Source organism: Danaus plexippus, chromosome 2, assembly GCF_018135715.1.
Source record: "Danaus plexippus chromosome 2, MEX_DaPlex, whole genome shotgun sequence".
NCBI classification, from domain to species: Eukaryota; Metazoa; Arthropoda; class Insecta; order Lepidoptera; family Nymphalidae; genus Danaus; species Danaus plexippus.
The window spans coordinates 6,364,339-6,385,198 of record NC_083537.1 but is presented as its reverse complement, the minus strand read 5'-3'; the positions used below and the strand labels follow the sequence as shown (position 1 = coordinate 6,385,198).

The window sequence follows — 20,860 nt, the reverse complement described above, 5'->3', positions numbered from 1 at the left end:
ACTACTGAACTAACGTTCAATGAATTACATTGTTAAGTTCTTTTAATTCAATTGAAGATTTCTGAGTACATTCAATCATTAAATAGACATTTGGAATCTCATTTATCAAGTAATTAACTACTAATGAAGAAAAATATTATTTCAACACTTAATTACAGTTACTCTTATTTCGTGTGCATCTATTTGTTTAGTCCTCAATTAACTAATTTTTGTTCAATATATACTTTGTATCAAAATAAAAGATATTTTTATTTTGTCCGGTTTAGGCTTAATCCTAATCGGATATAATAACAAACAAGAAAATCAATTGAAACCAAACCGCCTGATGCGCTTAACTTTCTTAGCTGTTTTACAGAATGTCGAAATTTAAATACAGAATCCATTTTGCGTTGAAATGAGTTTTTGGAATAGGCAATTAGTTGTTAGCGCCCGCTCTCGTTCGCCTTCATTAGGCTATATAGTTTTCCAAATATCTCGACCCCTAAAAATATATCATTCACTTTCACCCTTTTCCCTTAAGAAAACGCGACTTACGAATCACAACCAGGCCAGCTTTCTAATGTTACAAGTTTTTGTGAAATTACCATTTTATATAAAAAAAAACAAATACCGTAGCTAATACATTTAAATAATTTCAGAAATTCTTCGAAAGACACCTGAAAGATTTTCTCAATCCTGTACACCTGATATATATTGTACCGTACTCCATTTCCAAACATTCAATCCCATCTCTACATTTTAAATATGATAAAACTAAAATCTATAAAAACAACGTTAAATTAAACAGATAAGAAAACGACTAAAGCAAAATTTTATAACAAACCAAAAGTCAATCAAAACGGAACGAATTAAAATATTTATTTCTAAGCGGAATACGGAGAACAACTCTTTGGAATGTGCAATTCCATTCTTATTTCATAACGCAATCTTCTCGGCTTCTTATCTTACAACGAACATATCTCTCCCCCGCTCTTGAGGAAAATCATCCAATATAAAATCGGTTTAATTTGCGCTTTTCGCACTCAATGGGATGGAATAATATCAGGCAATTTGGTTACCGCTGGCATAAATATGGCGGCCGCGCTGTAATTGTAACGCTAGCGATTCGCGCCTCGTAACGATCGAGGAAAGAAAACTTCGCCCGTTTGTAAGTACAATGGTCTAGTAAGGGCAAACGCTGGCTGCCCAAATGACTTCTATTAGCTCATCGTTTTAACAGCATAATAAAATACACAGAAACAGCTAGTCAAACTATAAACTGTAAAATGAAACATCCTTCAAAAGTTTACTGTATTTAAATCATGCAACTTAGTAAAATGACAATTTAAACAAATAAGTATACTTTTTACTTATTAGAATTAAAATAAGAAGTTTTGTGTACATTTCGCTATGTCTAATCCTTAACGAGTTTAGAAGAGTATAACCATGCTCATCCTGCCAACCAGCCAACCAGGAGCCACCATTGTTGAATAGCTTCTTCAGACCCGCACAAAAGTAATTACGCGCAACTCTCCTTTTGCTCAACGTAATAGAATAACGAAATGTCATTTTCTTTTGCCCTGACCCTCGTGCGGTTCATGCGGCGAATGTTGAATTCCTGAAATTAGAGTGAATAAACCGTGTTGTAATTAAAACTGGGTGCCACGGAGCACTGGCCGCCCATCTTTCTTGCCTAGCCCACGAATTAAACAACGAAATGCTTGGGTAATTCGAAATATATATTCTTGGAGGATCTTTGCTTAATGTAAATCACTTTTACTGTCCCGATATCCGACGCTTAACTTTTTATAAAGCTGCTTTCGTTTCTTAATAGCATTTTAGGAACATAATGCTCCGAGAGAACGTTTTTTTCATCCTACCTCAATAACCAAAAAGTTTTATTATTAAGTCTTTTAAGTAAACTACAGTAACATACAATCAAAATATAGGTTAAACAATTTAAACATACGAGAAAATTAGTAATTGGTTGTTAGACGCATCCAAGCTGGGCATCGTGCAAAGTACTGGGGCATTTGAAAGGCGACAATCAGAGCAACAGTTAAACTAGCTGGCGGTCACTTCCGGAGCAAGCCTCCCAAACTGAAGCAAACACTACTCAATTGCTTTAGGGATGTTTGAAGTGAAATATCTAAAATTTTTCACTGCAGTTTTATGTATGTAAAGTGATTTTTCTTATTGACTCGTTTTAAACTTTGATAAGTTAATGTTTGTTATTGAAATAGTTATATTTGCCTATACAGAAAATAAAACAGAGGAGTCGCGCGAGAATTTGATTTTGAGTTTTAATGTCAATTTTGATATTTCAATTTCCCAAGGGGCATAAGTAGGAATTGAAAAACAAAATAACAAATTAATAAGAATATTATATATATATATATATATATATATATATATTCATTGTTATATTAAAAATTAAAACAACCATTACATTTTGTGCTTTTCCAATTCTCAAATATGTATTCTGACAAATATTCAGTGTCTAAGAACAAGAAAATTTACGTAATGCAAAATAAGTTACAAAATTGAGTTCTGTGAAGCGGCTGCCGTGTGAACTACCGTCTAAACTAGATTTCCCAACTTACTAACATTGCCAATCGAAAAATAGGAAGTTTCCTCGTGGACCAGAATTGAGACTAACTGTGTAACAGGCATTCTTCAAGAACTTGCTCAAGAGGTGCCCCTCGAATATATTCCGTTCATGTTCACGTGAAAACATAAGTGGAGACTTAAAAACTTTTGAATTTTTTTGTTGATATAAATTATGTTATATTAGCCGATGTTTATTAAATGGTACTGTTAACTGATGTTTATTAAATGTTACTGACGCCACAATAAAGTGATATAAATAAATTTAAAAAAAAAATGCAGAAAGTACAAAGTGCATTTAATATTAATCCAATAAAAATCATAAAAAGAAACTATCAGACAGTGTTTATACAAAAAAAAATCCTGAAGTAGAAATAAATCCTTTTTACATTTACAGTTTCAAAAGATTACAGTTAATTGCCCCCAACACTTGAATATAACTAGAGGCTGCGTTAGTTTGCCCGTGTCTTTTAAAGCCTACTCGCAAGTGGCTCTTAACAGCAGAATAAGCGCCAAAGCTACGTAAACACGGAAATTCCATCCAGACGGTGTACACGCCTGAGGTCATTCAAGTTTCATTACCAATAGCTCGGGCCTCATAACTTATTCAGCTAGGGGCAGGTAACGCATTTTCGTGTTTTAACATTCAATCTGCTACTCTAGAAACCGCTATGTTGTTGTAAGCGTCGCGACTGCAAATCCTGATGTTTTGTCTATAATTTTCGCATTCGTCGCTGTGGTTCAGAAGCTTCTGATGTTTCATTATTTACTATCCACTTCCACATCTAGTGAACGTATATATTTTATAACTTGTGCCACTAACTTTAAATTGGTTCTTTGTGTTGTACATACAAAGATCATAACACAAGTTTCGTCGTCCATAAAGCGAGTATGAAATGTATATGTACTTAGAATATAAAAATAAGACAATTTAAAAGACATTTATTTAATTCTAGAAGTAATTAAATATATATATTTTTTTTGCTAATATTAGAAAGCATATTTGTATGAAGGCATACGTCATATGTAAATACTACCTTACATCACTTTAAATACATGATGAATTTGTATTTATATAAATCCGGTATATCCACATAATATATCACACTTTTAGTACCTGCAACTAACGTAACACAACCAACCCTTAACTTACGTGACGAGCTCTTCCTACTTCCCACCCACAGCACTTAGGTAATAAAACCAAGAAAGTAGTTTTAAGTAAGCCCGCGACAGCCATTGCGGCCCCTTATTACCCGCCACAAAACCCTCCTTATTACACGAGACAAACAAGTTATTCGTTTCAAATTGAAAACTTTCCACCCCACTAGCCATACTGGGGCTGCGGCCCATAAATTCCCGCCAATTTTGTTTTATTTCGCCATGCCGGTACGGTAATAAAAGTAAGCTGGACGTGAGACAAAGCCTCTAGTTGGGATTAAGCGGCCATCGCAATGGATCACTGCAGCCTGTGATATGGTGTCTAAACAACGGCACCTGACTAACTGAACTCCGTGTAATTTACTATGCCACCGCGTCCAGAAACTGTTAAATTACATAAAATACATTGTTAGCAAAACAGCTCAAACAGCGCAGACAAACTTTCGCTCACACTAACCTGAAATATTCTGACCAATACCGAAAGAACATATAGTCCCTAAACTCGTGAGTTATTACTAAAAAGTTATCCACTTGCTTTCTTAGCATTGTAAAGTAATAAAATAAATTATCTAAACAATTTTGTTACTTAATGAAACTTAAATTTTAGATAATATAACATAAAAAGAGATTAAAATGCAAGCGTTGTATGAAAAGTAAGAAACATTGTCACTCGTATTGTTCTAAGATAGTTCACAGTTGCATGCAAGTGCGAACTTCAATACCATCTTTTCTATCGGTGGCAATTGCTGCAAGAAGGCCGCATGTGTGATCTTCACTGCAGACTCATTGTTCTACAGTTTCTATACGAAACGTGTTGTGTAAGCACAAGTGTAAGCTCCATTCAAGTAAACAATGCTGTTCGTTTACTCATATGATTTCTTAGTATTGCTTTTTGGCTAGCTTTTGTTTAAAATTTTTAACTAGTTATGTGGCGGAAATATATAATTACATACCATTAATTGCATTTATTGTTCTGTTTACTTACTGAACATTTATATGAAATATAGCAACACCTTAATAAAGTGTGTCTTTTCTTAGAAGTGCCAGGTGAAAGCGAGCACTTTTTATGGCGGCTGGAATAAACTCGCTACGCGCTAGGTGTTTGCTAAGTGCAACATGTTGAGTCTCACGAAAATATACTCTATTTTAAAAGAGTAAAGTTTACAATCTTAAAATTGTTTCTTAGACTGAACAGTGCCCTGTTTACGGATGGAATTTTGCAAACATTTGCTGTGTCCGACGGTTATGATCCGCAGTTTGAACATCACGCCAAATTTGGTCCGCTCATAAAAATAAAAGCAAAACAGACTGCCATAAAACACGCCACGGAGTATATTTTAAAACATATGCGGGTCTTACAATTTCGCTATTTTATTATAGTATATTTTATTTAAGGATAAAAATATATACATACTTTATTAGTTCCTTGTAACACACCCCTATATATTCTTTTTATTACCATGTTTTTAACTAAAAGCAGTTATAGATGAAGAAATAAATCATATAAAGAAGGCTCCCATAAAAGTTCTAATTAATCTATCCGACATACATACACCTTTTATTTCAATAAAAGCTCCAAATGGATAGGTTAGGCGAAAACAATAAACTCACAAAACGTAATGTGCGAGAAGAAAGACCGTGGAAGCCAATTAATTTTTGCTGAGACTACGGTTTATGTTTTGCCGGATAAATAAGGAGATTTAGCAGCGCGCCCGGGGCCGACTCATAAAATGGTGAGCTCGTGACCGGACCCGACCGACACTCTTACCACCTTTTCACGATTGTTTCACAACTCGAACTAGTATTTTATTACTATTTTTGTATCTTGGTTTACGATTATTTTGTCTTTTTTGTTTATTAAAAAAGACACATTACCGTTGTAATAATGAATAAAATTTGTAGAAAAAAATATATGAAAGGCGAAAATTTACATTTCTTTTTAGATGATTCTACCTGGTTTATCTTAAACTCTATTCAGATATTTCTATGCGTTAAGAATATTCGAACTTCCATATTTTCTGTTAAAAAAACAGCGTCATAAAAATCGGATTTATCTATTGTTGCACTGTGAATTGAAAACTGTTACAATTTAATAAATAACTCTAAATATCTAAGGGACATTAATGTCATACAGTTGCATTTTATTTCCACAACGAAGTAGAATCGACTCTGCGATGACTAAATAATGACTAGGATAACGCAGTTTTATTGCCGGCTCCGTGTTGCGAATATATAAATGAACCCTCTTGGGAGTGTTAAAGATGCCGCCAAAGAACTCCTGTCGGAACAAGTCGAGCTCAGAGAAATGGCGCCGTAAAGCTTTCCATCCGCCGAGACGTCATTTTGCGTTTCCACAAAACTTCTTACTGGAAAACAAAAATTAATAAAGATCTTAATTTTTTATAAAGCTCGAAATTTTTTCTGAATTATATCTCTTACTTAAATCTAACTTAGTATTTGTTGTTTTACTATTCCAATATAAATAAGTACAATACTTATCACAATATTCAAATATTTACATATCTAATATCCGGTTTATAGTCTCTGAAACGTAAACTATTGAGATTTAAAAACGATCATTCTGAATTTAAAAGCACATTTAACAGTGAATAAACTCTTTTTATATATTAAATTAAAACATAAACAAGGTTTGCCTTGTCTTCATAAAAGAGACGACAATTATATTTTAAATTATTTTTAATGATGATAAATCATTTAGGAATTAAAGAATTTCAATGTTTTTAGCGCAGCTGGAATTATGAAAATTTTAATTGTATCCCTACGTTCCACTCCATAACCGTAAAGAGGCCGACTAGTAACTCCTTTGATACACTTTTAATGCAATTGTTCGAAAACAACGCGGGGCAATAAAATTTAGCCTTCAGGTAGAATATTCCGCCCCACTTCGCTCCCTGAGCTATAATTTTTCGCATTGCGGATTTTAACAAATGTGTTTCTTTACTTTGTTTTATTTCTTTAGTTACAAATGAGCTTCTCCAAGAAGGTATTAAGTTAAAAATTCATAAATCTTTTATATAACACATCCAACGCCGACTCTTGTAAAACCGAGATGTTAAATATATAAAAATCAACTTTTAATATAACTGTCCTGTCTTATATATGAATGTCCGATGTAGCGATTTCATGTTCAAAGTATTGTGAACGTTTTATATGAGCAGGAAAACGATCTAACAAGAATTGAACTTTATTCAAGAGCTATCGACAGGCAGAACGTGAGATTCCACCAGCTGAGCCTAAAATACAAATGGAAGTGCATTCAGCATTGCCTTCAGAATAAATGACCTGTTTTATATACGTTTTTCTGAATAACTATAAATTTTTTCAACAAATTTATCTTGATACCCCTTAAATAACTGCTTTAAATTTAATTTAATTACAACTTCATTAACATTCACGAAGAGATTAAAATCAACCGCATTATTTCGTTCCATACCACGAGAGTCATAATGTTTTGTAAAATCAAAGAAGAAAATCAATTTCTGAGTTTATTAAAGATGTTGTTTAACTTTAAAATCTAGATTAAGAATGTAAACGTCTATAAAAGTAATTATTGCATACTCCACTATTTACAAATTTGAACATTATAATAATAATAATTAGCTTCTATAATAATGACTGATATGACTTTCTTAAACTGTACACTTAATTTTAAATTATCACATGTAAATAAACATTTTATAAATTATCAGTAAATATTTAATTATGTTGAACTTATACAATCTATTTCTTTGGAATTATATAACATCTTATACAAATATTGATATTAAAATGAGAATTAAACATTTTTTTCTCAACTCATTTAACTAAGGGTATTTTATTTTGTGCTAACATCTGATATTCAAAGACGAGTAACACATATTTTGTCATAATCATGAAATGCTAGTTAATCAATAATTTCAGTCAAGTTTTAATATGCTCTTATTTTCAGGATAGTCTTTCACTCGCAATACCACGTCGTTCGTCTGGACTTCCTCTCTCCCAACCTACACACTTCACCAGGAACGCCTCGAAGAGAATTATCTGAAATGGTTTGAGTTACCTTTTATTCAAAGATATTTACAAGACAAATGAAAAATAAATTGCGACAAATACAATTCAGGATAGAAATACCTTGATATTAAAAGAAAAATCTATTTGTTACATCAATGGACACTTTTTTTATAAATGTGAATGTTTGTCTTGGTTTTCGATCTTTGAAGTTTAAATTTTAATTTTAAACAGGAAGAAGACAAATTTTAGTATTCTTATGTTTAAAAAACTTGTATTATATAAGTCGTACTTATACTGCTAATTTTACTTTGTCACAAAAGTGTTATAATTTTCGATGACATTACATTCAGAACTAAATGTCTGTTCAATCATCCCATAACGATAACAAGTAAACACTTTTTAAAAAGATGGAAATAAAATATGGTAATCAATCAGAGAGTGATTAAATAAGCTGAATGGAAAAGACATTCAATAGTACATGCTACAACCACAAAGCAAAAACATAAAGATATTAACAAATCTGGAAGCGTGCCTAAAAGTACTGACCTACAAAGCAATTCATGGGTGCAACTTCACGAAAACGAAATCATCTAATTTACCTGCAGGAAAGATTGATATATTATTTTTCTAACAATTTTATCTGTAGAATATAATGAAAATAAAAGACATGTTCTTGAATACAACTTAAAAGCCCCTCTTTTCGTTGAAGCAGTCTAAAGCATCTTACACGATTCCGTAGCACGGTATGAGAAACACTACAGTGATTACGTTCGTGCAGTGGTTAGTTTCTTACTATTGGTTTAGTCACAATTATAATTAAATGTAGTATTCTTACATTTATCATCGTTTCTTTCCGTATCCCCCGACTCCTGGCTATCCATAGACACCATAGAAATCCTCTTTTTCCGTTGCTGCATCAGAAGTTCTGAAATTGAAGACTTATTAATAGTAATACTTATTTCTCATTAAAATTTCATAACATTAAGAAGTGTATTTTTTTAAAGTCTATGATGAAAAAAATAACACGACATGAACAAGTGTTTAAATTAGTTCAAACATAACTATTGTTTAAAGAATTTAAAAATACATCTTCATTTATATAAATATTATATTTTTATATTGAAACAACAATTTATATATTGCAACCTAGTTTTAATGTAAATATATATAATGCTTGGAATTCCAATCTTTCATTAGTTAAGTATTACAATTCTAAATGATTTTAAGTCATTAAGATATCTGAGAGCCGCACCTCACAGCGCTTTAACAGATAAGACAATGAGATAATATTTTTTTGTTATGATTATATTTACAGCAACAGGACATATAATTCTAAATTATTAAATTTGTTAAGAAAAAGTGAAAAGTAGGAAATTATTAATCTATATTAATAATGATATTTTTGTCTGTTTCGTTGTTTTCGGACCATAACATAACAAATTTGCAACTCTTATTTGAAGTTGGATCCTAAGAAAACTTGAATATTATTTTGAAGTTGGATCCTAACTTAAATATTATTTATGCTTTTATTTTTAAAATTATAGTTCCTACAAAAAACTAAATACGTCACCTTTGAGTCAAAATATGAGTTTAAAACTGTATTTCTTAAAAAAAAACTGATATACTGTACATTATACTTAAATATTCTTAACTTGTGCAAAATTAAATAAATACATAAGTTTTAAACAAGAACCGTATTCAATAAGACTCTTTCACCTTTTAACTTTAAAGCTTCAATTTAATTCATTTTTTCCTCTAGGTTTCCTAATTGGTAAAGTAATTTTTCTATATATCAAATTTTCGTATGATAATAATTGAGTTAAAAAAAATATTTAAATATTAACTTCAAAATTCCAACCGTACCAAGTCATCTGCAAAAGCTAAATCATAATAATACTAACTATCCTGTAGCTTTAGTATTCGCTAGTATTCGGACTACCAACTAACCCAATATTGGATTAATATATAGAGACCTAAACCAGGTAATGAATAATAAAACTTCCTTTTCAATTCAGATTGTATAAACATGGAATGCAGCAGAAATTAGTACATTTTACTGTTATGAATTTGACTTGATATCCAATTCAGGTACCTTTAATAGTTTAAGTAGTACAATAGTATTAATGTTATATAAATTTAATGCATACATTAATAATATTTGTTTATAAGATACTACAAAGTTGTGACGCGCCGTAATGAATTAGTAATGCACTCTGCAATACGTGAGTCATGCGACATATCACTAGCTATATATTTAACGTTAGACAAAAGACCATTGTACACAAGAAGATAACGACTGACGCTCACTAGCTCATGCATGCAAAATCTTTAAACAGTATACTATACGATTAAATCTATAACAACTTGTACATACTTATACCAATACTTTATGAGACATAGTTAAAAGATTCTATGAAAAGAATTAAAGAACTACAATCTTGAGTATTGAATGAACTTTGAAGGAAATGTGCCCTCATTTCCGATGGACAAGTCAACTACAAGTAACAAAATACGCTTTCGTTTGCAATGCTTCAAATAAAAAACGAAAGCGATTCTGATTGATGGGAATAAAAAGTCAACTTCCTGGCGTTCCCACGGACGCATGTGCAAGTCAACGAGGCCAATGAAAAAAGCGCAGTCATCGACCCTGCATGCGTCAACGATAAAGAACCTTGCACGTCTTCCGTCACGTATAAAGCCGGGAGCAGATGACGATCAATTAAAAAGTTTATCCGCATCAACTATGCCGCTATGCCGTCGAGTGCCAGATGGAATTAACAAGTTCCTTTATTAATGGGCTTACCGAATACGAATCCATTCATTTAGATAACATACACTTGTTAGGTTTATTAATATATATAATAATATATATTTATGTAGTCTTTTTTTATTATTGTGTGAATTATTATCTGAACTGCGGTAAAGCCATCCATCCGTGAAATGAACTATACTTGATTATAATTATAGAACAAATTATTCATGTTCTGTGGTTTGGAAATCCAAACAATACGTGCAATCCGAACAAACAATCAGTGCGATTTGAGAAGAGTTACATAACTCCCACAGACATATGACACGCACTGTGATACATTATAATTTTAGTTTTGTTTACGTCATAAATTATATAACAACATTTTACTAATCATACAAAGTGTTAAACAACACCTTGTTAATATAAAAATATTATATTCATTTCAAAATAGATGTAAAATTTTATTATAAATTTTCGCTTTGCATGACTCTCGTAACTCAACACATATTCAAGAAAAATTTAAAACGTGATCAGATCGAATTTCATTGCTTATATTTCCTGTTTATATTCTTAGAAATCTTAAAGATAAATAAATATAAGAATTAGGATAAATCGATATTATTTAATTCATATCACATAAAACTATACGATTTATTTAATACTCGGCAAAAATGTTACCTTTCTTTTGCATGGCCTGTTCCCAAAGAAGAGAAGTTATTTCTTCAACCCAGCTGTTCCTGACGGCTGGATCTCTCGTCTCCAACTTGTAGGACTTGAGATTTCTCTTCTTGTACCATATGCTGAACTTGTATTGATCGTGTTCCTTTGCTGTGATTCCTAGATCATCCACCGGGATATGATCTTTATATATAAAAAAATCCACGGTCAATTGCTGAAAATAAAAAATTTGCTCATTAAAACAAAACATTTAATCATATGGAAAAACAGTTGACTCATAGCTATTGTTTTTTAATGTATATTACTTATATAGATGAAGGGAAATCTTTGTAATATTTGTATACAATAAACATACGAATGGAATCTTAACACATAAAGTTAAAGGAAATAAATGCAAACTTCATTTTTTATCTAATAGCGATCACGTTCAATACATCAGTCGCATGATACACAAATTAAAAAGTAAAAACGTTATTAAATAACAAAGTATTGATGGGGAAATAATAAAAATTGAGAACGTTTTAATAAAATCTAATAAAATATTAAAAAATCAATGTAAATAGAGATATCAGAACATACAAGCTATGTTATGATTACCAAATCCGGTGACAAGAAAAATAAACTTACTCCGGGAATTACCTACTTGTATCGAATACGAATAAAAGCGGTGTTGTGGCTACAAGAGCTTAATAAAAATATGTTATTACGTTCATTGTATAAATAATGCGATTCATTTGTACATGTTTTTGTAATTTATAAAAGAAAAATATTATAATTCTTATTACTTCCGCGTAGAAAATCAAAATAGTCTTTGGTTGAAAGAGAAAATGAATACACTCATATTTAAACTGTCTTTCTTACAAAAATATTTCAAATAATGAATTCTTTCGAAGGTGGACTAATACATTATATTTAATCGATTACTAAAATTTTCGTTATTGTGTCCACGATATGTACCTAATGTTTATAATATAATGAAAGTAAGATGAAATATTTAATGTTAAAAACATTTACATAACAGAGAAGTTAGAAATGCTAGTCATACGTAATTTCTCCGTCTACGAAATCAGCTTCCGACGCCAGTGAGGCGCGTCCGCCTAATAAACTATTTTTGTAATATCTGCTCAGTATCTTATTATACGCCACGTTAAATGGAAGTGCCTACGTAAAATGAAAATCGCTTTTATTCTTGAGATATTTTTTTACGAATCATAACTGTATAAGCTCCACTTATAATGTATTAACTTAAGTATCACCAACACCCTTACTTGCTTTGTTTGAAAACTATATACAAATAACAGAAATAAAGTCAGTGTAAGCAAATGGCCAATTTCAGTTATTTAAAGAAGCTTGTTTAGAGTTAGTTTTACTACTTGTTATTTATATAATAGAACATTGTATTTCATTCATATATATTTTCACATCTGATTGTGTTATATTCTCTGTTGTCTTTACCTGTGACTACATGCTCCACTCATTAGTTTTTTCTATATTTTAAGTCTTAATAAAACTGAAAAGCTACCAAGCTAGGGCCGTATCACAGATTTAGTAATAAGATTTTTTCTTTTAACTTCAAAAGCATATAATATCATTTATTTCCACTTAGTGTTGCATTTATTCATCTTATCTAGAGACAGGAGGTGCCACCGTTGACCACAATAATACGCAAATTTTTATTGCAATTCGATAAACCATGATTCATATTATAATGAGTCATTTAGAGTGCATTGTTTTATTGTAATAATATATATTCCATTCAGATTTCAATTACAAAATATGACAAAATATAACAACATGACTATTCAATATTATGTGTATTGTGTTTCGTGTTGCAATTTACACTAAAGTTATAGATGCTGACCGTATAATGATATGTTCTAGAATACAGTTAATTGCAATATATTTCAATTGTCTCGTCGTTATCTGTTAAATTGACAGATGTCTATTCTCCTCGCTGAGGACGTCATACCTTATCATGTTATATGCACAAAAGATTCCAATATGTAAATATAGCAGTGTATTAACCAAAAATACTAATGGATGTTTAAAAATAACATCCACATACGCTTGATTTTATAGCAGTTGTTTGTTTCAATAATTACTGTAAATAATAATTGTAAAATACTTTAAAAGATTTACAATTATCTGTACAAAATCATCCATACCATAAGTCACTTAAAGCAAGATTATATAAACCTACTTCGAAAATAATTTATTTTACTCTGAATTTTTTTAACAGTCATACTTTTATGTAATAAAAAACGTGTGAGGATACCAGGCATATATTTAAAAATTCGTATAAAAGAGCAGTTGTTATATCTGGCAAACGGACTTGGGTCACTGGAGCGTGAACATGAAATAATTTGATACCGTAGCATTGAAGCAATTTACTCAACTTTATTAACAATATAAAAAATAATTGTGAAAGCATACGGATGCATAAATCACAAATGAACGCACTGACCTTCCGATAAACCGTTGTAATGAGGAGCAACTTGTCAAAGAGGAAGACCCGCATGAGCTGACGGCGCCGGCGTGCGTTATCCATTGCATAAAACTCGTTTTGACGTAACAGTCTACCCTGATTAAATAAGTTCAAATACGCCTGAAAAATAAATAAACAATGTTTTTCCTCCATATAAAGGTTTGATCTTTCTAACGTTAGTGTAAAACTATGAAGGAATTTATAATAAGACATTCTGATGGTACTTATTATAATTTTTAATCAAAATATTGTATATCATATATATTTATAGAATACTCAAAAGGGACATGAATGTGAGGTTATTTTCCGTTTATCATGTTTGGCACAGATAAAGTACTTCAAAATGTCTACATTCGTAAGGTTTTATCTAGAGTACAATAGTATCAAAATATTGCAGCATGGATACAATACTAAAACATTGAAGGAAGGATACAATAATAATAAGACAATGGCCTACAATAAAAGTATTCATACGAGTAATACCTACCGGGCAGTCTGTTATGTTCTCTAAAGCCATTATACCATCAATAGCTGTTAAAACGTTTTCTATCATAGTTTTCGCGAGTTTCAAACTCTCTAAAGGTGTTTCGTCAGCATCCGATAAATCTCCATTACTTCCACCTGTTTCGTCGCTATCCACACTTAATTTTGATATCCGTGAATCCGACTCACATTTTTCATTTTCATAATTAGTATAAGTCTTCACTAGATCATCCAAAAATAATTTATACCTCGGTATCCTTTGCACTGGTTCCAATAGATAACTCGGTAGGTCCAACCTATCACCTAATTCTAGCTGTCGCTCCTGGAAAGTAAATGAAACGGCGGTAAGTAATTTTAATTAAAAAATACTCATTATATATAATAAAAAAGCCTTGAATTTATGTCGTATCATAACCAGTCTGCTGTTGGAAAATTGAAAGATAAGAATTGTGATAGCGTTTTGATTACAATATACATATATAATACCTTATCCGTCTTTATAATTGAGCGTAACTCGTAATTAAAGATCAATAAGAGCCTTTCACCGATTGAAATTGGGAGCGTGTAATGCGATATGTGATCACCATCAACTAGGTTTACTGGAGCAGAATCTTATCTGAACAACTAGACTGAGAAGTTTGTAAACGGAATTGGCGCGAATCATTATATGAACTTTCACTAGAAAAATCTTAATATGTATAATTGATATACCACTAGAATTAAATAAGAGGTATTTATGCTACACGAGGATATTGCTTTTATATAACGGTAAATCGACAGTTTTACTGTTACAAAGCATTTCATACGTCGTAACTTCAGAAATGAGGAAATAAAAACGACCATGTTCCGTGTATTAAGTATTAACATTAATCTAACAATTCAAGTTTTTATCAGTTATTCATTCTTTTGTTTTATTTAGTGTTAACGTTACTTATATATTATTTTAGTTCATATTTAGATACAAAATAAAATTAACTCATTCAAAAAAATACTAACAAAAATGTATATATATATTTTAATGGTGGAGTAAATATTTTTGTAAAAAATATGTATTATTAGGAACATCCAATTGAGTAGTGCTCATTAATTTTAATGAAAGTATATTGGTATGCAATAAAATAATCGGTATTTAAATATACAATGACCTGTGAACAAGTTTGTGTCTTCAACTCACCTCGAAGAAATGTTTATTTTCATAGACCAGTCTAGTTGCTCTCTTATTATTCCTAGAGTACATTACATACATGTTAAACCTTTGTTCCTGAAAAGTTTTTTTTATTAAAATTAATATATTATTTTATATGAATCTAGATGAAAATGTAAAATTAAGCAAACACACTTTCTCCACACCTCGGCTTTCACTAAATACAAGTAGTTTAAATTTGAATATGTCATTATGTCTTCCTAACAACTTTAAAAATCGTGCATCACTAACATTGTCATCGATTGACCAATTTGTATAGATCTGCTGTTTAGAATTTTAAACAGTATTTGACATGGGAGACAATGAAAGAAAGGTTCCTTAACATTGGACAGGTAAACAAAGCATGGAATCACGCACAAAATCAGACCGTGACATCGTTTCACTCGATTTTAATTTATTATAACAATCACTGGAACAATTTAAAAATACAAATCTTTGTTTTAAGTCTTAACACAAAGATACTCACGAATATCCTAAAACACTGGCCAAGTTTTCTGAGATCATTCTCACAATCTCTAAGCGCCGGGAGAAATTCCTCAGCGTGGAAGCGACATATCCTTTCAATATTGGCGAATATATCTCCTTTTCTGCCTCTGATTGTCGGTGGGATGTCTGGCCTCATCGTCAATGGTATATAATCATCAACAACATGCTTCAACCTCTCCACATAAACGTTCTCCGTATGCAGCAATTCGTTCACACGTTCTGTTAACCGTCTAAAAGAATATAAATTTACTTATACTAACACTGATTTAGTTAAAAACAATTAAAATATTACACCGACTGAAATCCAATACTTTTTTATATACTGAGACTACCAAATATTTCTGGCTTACATATTTTCAAAAGAAATAATGTAATAATGATAAATACACTCGTAACACAGGCGTCTTAGCGTCACACGAATATGTTAAATTAAAGTGGTTGAATTAAACTTCATATGTTAAATTAAACTTCATTGACTAGTGTGAGTATTAACAATATACCAACATATATTTTAATTCATATGTGAATAAATTATGTGTAACAAAAATGTAAACAATGGCTGTAACATATAATTAGTGTGACCTTCTCTCGACAACGCCCGCTCGTTTGATATATATATATACATAGTAATTCCGGCTAATCATTAAAACTGAAAGTTTAAATAGTGATATGATTAATATGCGATAACAATATTTACAGTTGTATTATGTGTATGAAAATTTATTATAAGATTCTATATAAGTTTATATTTTAAAAATAGAACATCTTACACCAATGCAGTATTTTTTTAATTACAATAAAGGTTATATTGTATTATATCTTAATTTAAAACTAAATGTCATTCTTAGTAAAATTATTTATTTATTTGATTTAGTATGAAGCAACGCTAATGCTCCAAAATATTAAAAATACTAAGGTTTATATGTTTAATAAATACCTACTTCTCAAGTACACCAAAATGGATTTAACTGAAAATTTTCATAGGATATCTATTTTCTTTTAATATTAAAAACGCTCTAGCAAATAGCCCAAGAAACACCAAAACCTTGATTTTCATAAAATTACACTAAATTGACGACTTGATTACCGGACGGTGCATTTAAAATGTATTTGAATAGTCGCCAAAACATATTCAGAGGTGACGTCTAAACAATGACACGAGCAGAGAAAATACTTATTATAACCAAAATATAATTTGGCTGAAACACAAAATTTATGAATCATAAAACAATGTTAAGGTTACCTATAATATGGAGTACATTCCCAAGAATCAGGTTAAGCATACATAGATATTATAAAATGAAATATATGACGTAATCTTTAACAGTGACATTGAACCTCTATATGGATCAGCTATTTAAGCTGACAACATATTACCAACATTTCTGAACGAATGCCAAAACGGGAAAGTATAATAGTAAATCATGAAACCAATAAGTTTACTTGTTATTGTGAAATGCTACAATCTCATAATGCGCTATAGTTCTCTCAAGGTAATAATCAAACAATCCGATTATGACACACGTGACTTTACTATGAATTACAATGCTTGTAATCATTTTAGCCGCAATAGTCGATGGTGTTCCTTAAAACGTATGTATATGCATATATACTGAATTGGATTTCATTACTATTGTACTGTGTACATAGTTCGTAGTTGTCTTTATATACACTTGTTGAATGGCTTATTATTATAATTTACATAATCTATATAAATGATCGGTATTTAATATTTGCGATTACATAAAACCGGTGTCAAGTACGCGTTGTATTGCGATAATATTGCTGTCGTGGATACTTTTATAGACTCGTTAGAGTTTTAATTTTAACGAGTAAAATAAAACATTTTAAATTATATTAAATTTTTTATACATTCTGTATACTGTTATATAAATGTTATTAGGAATAAATATAAAAGAAAAAAACAGCTACGTTGTTAAGAGAAAACAAAATCTATAAAATATAACAAGTTTTTTGATTCGGTTATTCCATATATCATTTAAGATATTATTTTTCTTGTTAAGATACGAGAATCTTTATAGCGTCACCTGACCTATAATCGTGACGATTTAATATCGAATGACTCATAGCGATTCCAGTTTTTAATTCGCTACTATCGAAAATAAAACTATCTAAATTATAACGTTCTGTATGAAAAAACTGTTGAAATTAAAAAACAGTTGCAATGAAGGGGTTTAAATTGAAGTTGAATGATTCTTATTTAAATTTTTATCAGCCTCGACCCCGACTTTGTTTAAATATTCTTAAGACAAATTTAATCTATCCATAGACGAGACATCTGCCCTCATAATTTGTTAAAAATGTAATGAATACGACACAATTATGAATGGCGAACAAAGCAATATCTCCCTACAATAAAATATGATTATCTTTGAACAGTCGAATGTGCAATATTTTATGTCCACAAGTTTCAGACTCTGTAATGAGATGTCAAAGTTATTGATGTGTATAGACGTTTAACTGTTACAGCCTTTTCTCTTAACGTAGGCTTAATTATAAACAAACTTTAATACGATGCATATGAGACATTTTATTCAAATTTTCATAAACAAGTTAGTTATAAAAATAATCTCAACTGTCATTTACAAATAAATAAATTGGCTACATTTTAATACTTTTGCAGCAAAATAAAACCTATCAGAGTTCAAATAAAAAAAATTAAACATGCTGTCATCAACATGTTGATTGGTAACTAGGAACAGTTTAATACTATGAAAGATTATTTATATTAATGTTCGGCATTTTATATAATCGCGAAATCTTTATACAATTTTTATGTTTTTTTTTTACTAATGTTTTTATTCGTTAGCAATTCTTTAAACCTAAATGTATAACAATGCCGCCAATTGATGTAAGTATTGATATACATTTAAGACATTATGTATATATAAACTATTATTCAACGACGTGACACAACTACGAACACCGTGTTTATAAACATTCATCGTAGTAACATATCTAAGCTTGATTTCGGAGTCCTATATTATTTACAAAACAATTCAGGTTTAGATAAATACTATGAGGAAAACAAGTTCTCCAATAATTATAGAACCTATTTTTGTTACCTACATAATCGTAAGATATTGTCATTTAAACAAGAATATTTTTTTATTTAGTACACTGAACTGTATAAATAAATAGACTGAAAAGGTACGACAATATCAAGCAATTAAAATATTAATAATAATTTAATGTACATTACTGTTATCAACTAATGAACGGCATACAAAAGTAGAATTTTGATAACGACATCTAGTTCATAGATTTAGAACTATGATATATTTTATAATGCATTTAAATATTCATTTACATATAACAGATATATCTTCCAATAATTTGTAACAAATTTCGTGCACAACTTAAATCAACATCAAGTGCAACACATATAGGAGACGCAAATCAAATAGAGGAGGCAAATACGGCCATGTTACACACCTACTTACTTCATACCATATGAATAAACATCAAGGTGAAACGTCGTCAGTATCGCAAACGACAGTGTGCTTGTTCACTAATCACCTATCAGATGTTTTAAAGACATTGCGCTTTAATTTAATTAAATATTGAATATAATGGAATCTATTCAAATGTATAAATTTAAAAAGATAATTTATTTTAAGAAAGAATTTAAAGCCGGCTTAGTAAAAATATTATCAAGGAAATTACTATCATTGAATCCAATGGTAATGCGATATTTTATCTGATATCGACGTGTAACAAAGCTTATATCTATAACACAAGTATTTTATTGTGATACGAATAATAATCAAATGACCTCACCTTCGATATTTCTCCTTTTTTGATTCAACTGGCATTAATACCGGTCCTGTGGACTTTGAAACACACCACTCGTTTACTGCACTAACAGTAAGAAATTCTGTAACAGGCGCATGGCAAACTTCGGAACCAAACTCATCCGATGATACTGTGATGGTGTCATACTTTTGGTAGGGTACCATATCCAATGAAGATATAGATTTGATGCTCACATTATCAAAATTACTCTGATCTTCCGATAAATTGTCACCATCATCGCTTTCATAGTCGTTTATTAACGTATCTGTGGATTGATCCGTCGACAATGTATCTGTTTTACCATCATCATTATTGACTATATACTCTTTACCTTCCTCTAACTTATCACTGTCATTAGAATCATCACTACTGCTGTCACTAAGTAATGTTGCATCGAGACACTCATTGTTCTTTGTATCTTCTTCGTTATCTGACGGCACTGATACTTTTAACCTCAGTATTTTTTCTAAATCAATCTGTCTTACACCATATGACCAATGTGTTTCGCCAAATCGTCCCTGACCTCCTAGTGATGATTTCCTTCGTATTACCGGCGGTTGTCTAGAACGCCGCAAAACTATGGGGGATGAAGAAGGTGTTGTAAATGAATATCTCCTCTCATCTAACGAAGTCACAATATCTTCGGGTAAGGAAGATTTACTGTCTACAGAAGAGCTGTCATTAAATGGTTCTGGAGGCGCTGGAGCTGGTCGGTGAGGTTTGAGGGAAGAGGATTTCCTATCAGATGCAAAACCTGAAGAGCTTGATTCAAAACTTATTTCCGAAACGTTTGATAAGATAGAATTCACAGACACATTTGAGTTTCTATCTTGTGATAAACGCACTGGTGATAAATGTTGAAAATGAGCTTGAATTGGGTTCACAACACTACTTAAACTTCCTAACATAGGGTCCTTTGATCTCTCGAGGGATTCACTCGAACCCCCCAGAGGAATACCAGTTCTTTCAAAGCGAAGTATCATTTGTCTTACACTAGTTTTGTCCTTCCTGAACTCAACATCCTCGTCATCAGAAACATGTCCAGACGAGGACTGTTCGTTGATATCTTCCCGAGACATTTCACTGTGCGTCAGGTATTGCACAAGCACCAGAAAAAACGAAAAAATGTAAACATATCAAAGCGTAATGACACTGCGCAATTCCGACGTTCGTCCGCTACAACTACGAAATAAGACTGGTA

The 20,860-nt window shown here is 31.0% G+C and overlaps 1 protein-coding gene across 2 annotated transcripts; it reads right to left on the bottom strand.

Moving 5' to 3' along the window:
* Positions 1-7,236: 7,236 nt before the first annotated feature.
* Positions 7,237-20,860, bottom strand: LOC116779709 (uncharacterized). 2 transcript variants are annotated; one of them, XM_032674110.2, is made up of 9 exons: positions 19,645-20,860; positions 15,824-16,073; positions 15,328-15,414; positions 14,158-14,475; positions 13,650-13,790; positions 11,186-11,399; positions 8,591-8,680; positions 8,302-8,354; positions 7,237-7,785 (listed from the first exon to the last, which is right to left on the bottom strand). In XM_032674110.2, exons 1-8 carry the CDS (start codon positions 20,736-20,738, stop codon positions 8,314-8,316), a joined length of 2,235 nt encoding a protein of 744 aa, XP_032530001.2. In that variant the 5' UTR covers positions 20,739-20,860; the 3' UTR covers positions 7,237-7,785; positions 8,302-8,313. The 2 variants fall into 2 exon arrangements, with proteins under 2 accessions (XP_032530001.2, XP_032530000.2); XM_032674109.2 differs by lacking the exon at positions 8,302-8,354 and having other exon boundaries at positions 19,645-20,859.

What these genes read in the sequence shown, in the direction of transcription:
- LOC116779709 (XM_032674109.2), bottom strand. Translation starts at nt 20,738, where the DNA reads ATGTCTCGGGAAGATATCAACGAACAGTCCTCGTCTGGACATGTTTCT. An exon ending in AAAATAAACATTTCTTCGAG is followed by an intron (nt 14,476 to 15,327) that starts GTGAGTTGAAGA and finishes TTTACTTTCCAG; the next exon opens with GAGCGACAGCTAGAATTAGG. An exon ending in TTACAACGGTTTATCGGAAG is followed by an intron (nt 11,400 to 13,649) that starts GTCAGTGCGTTC and finishes TTTTATTTTCAG; the next exon opens with CAATTGACCGTGGATTTTTT.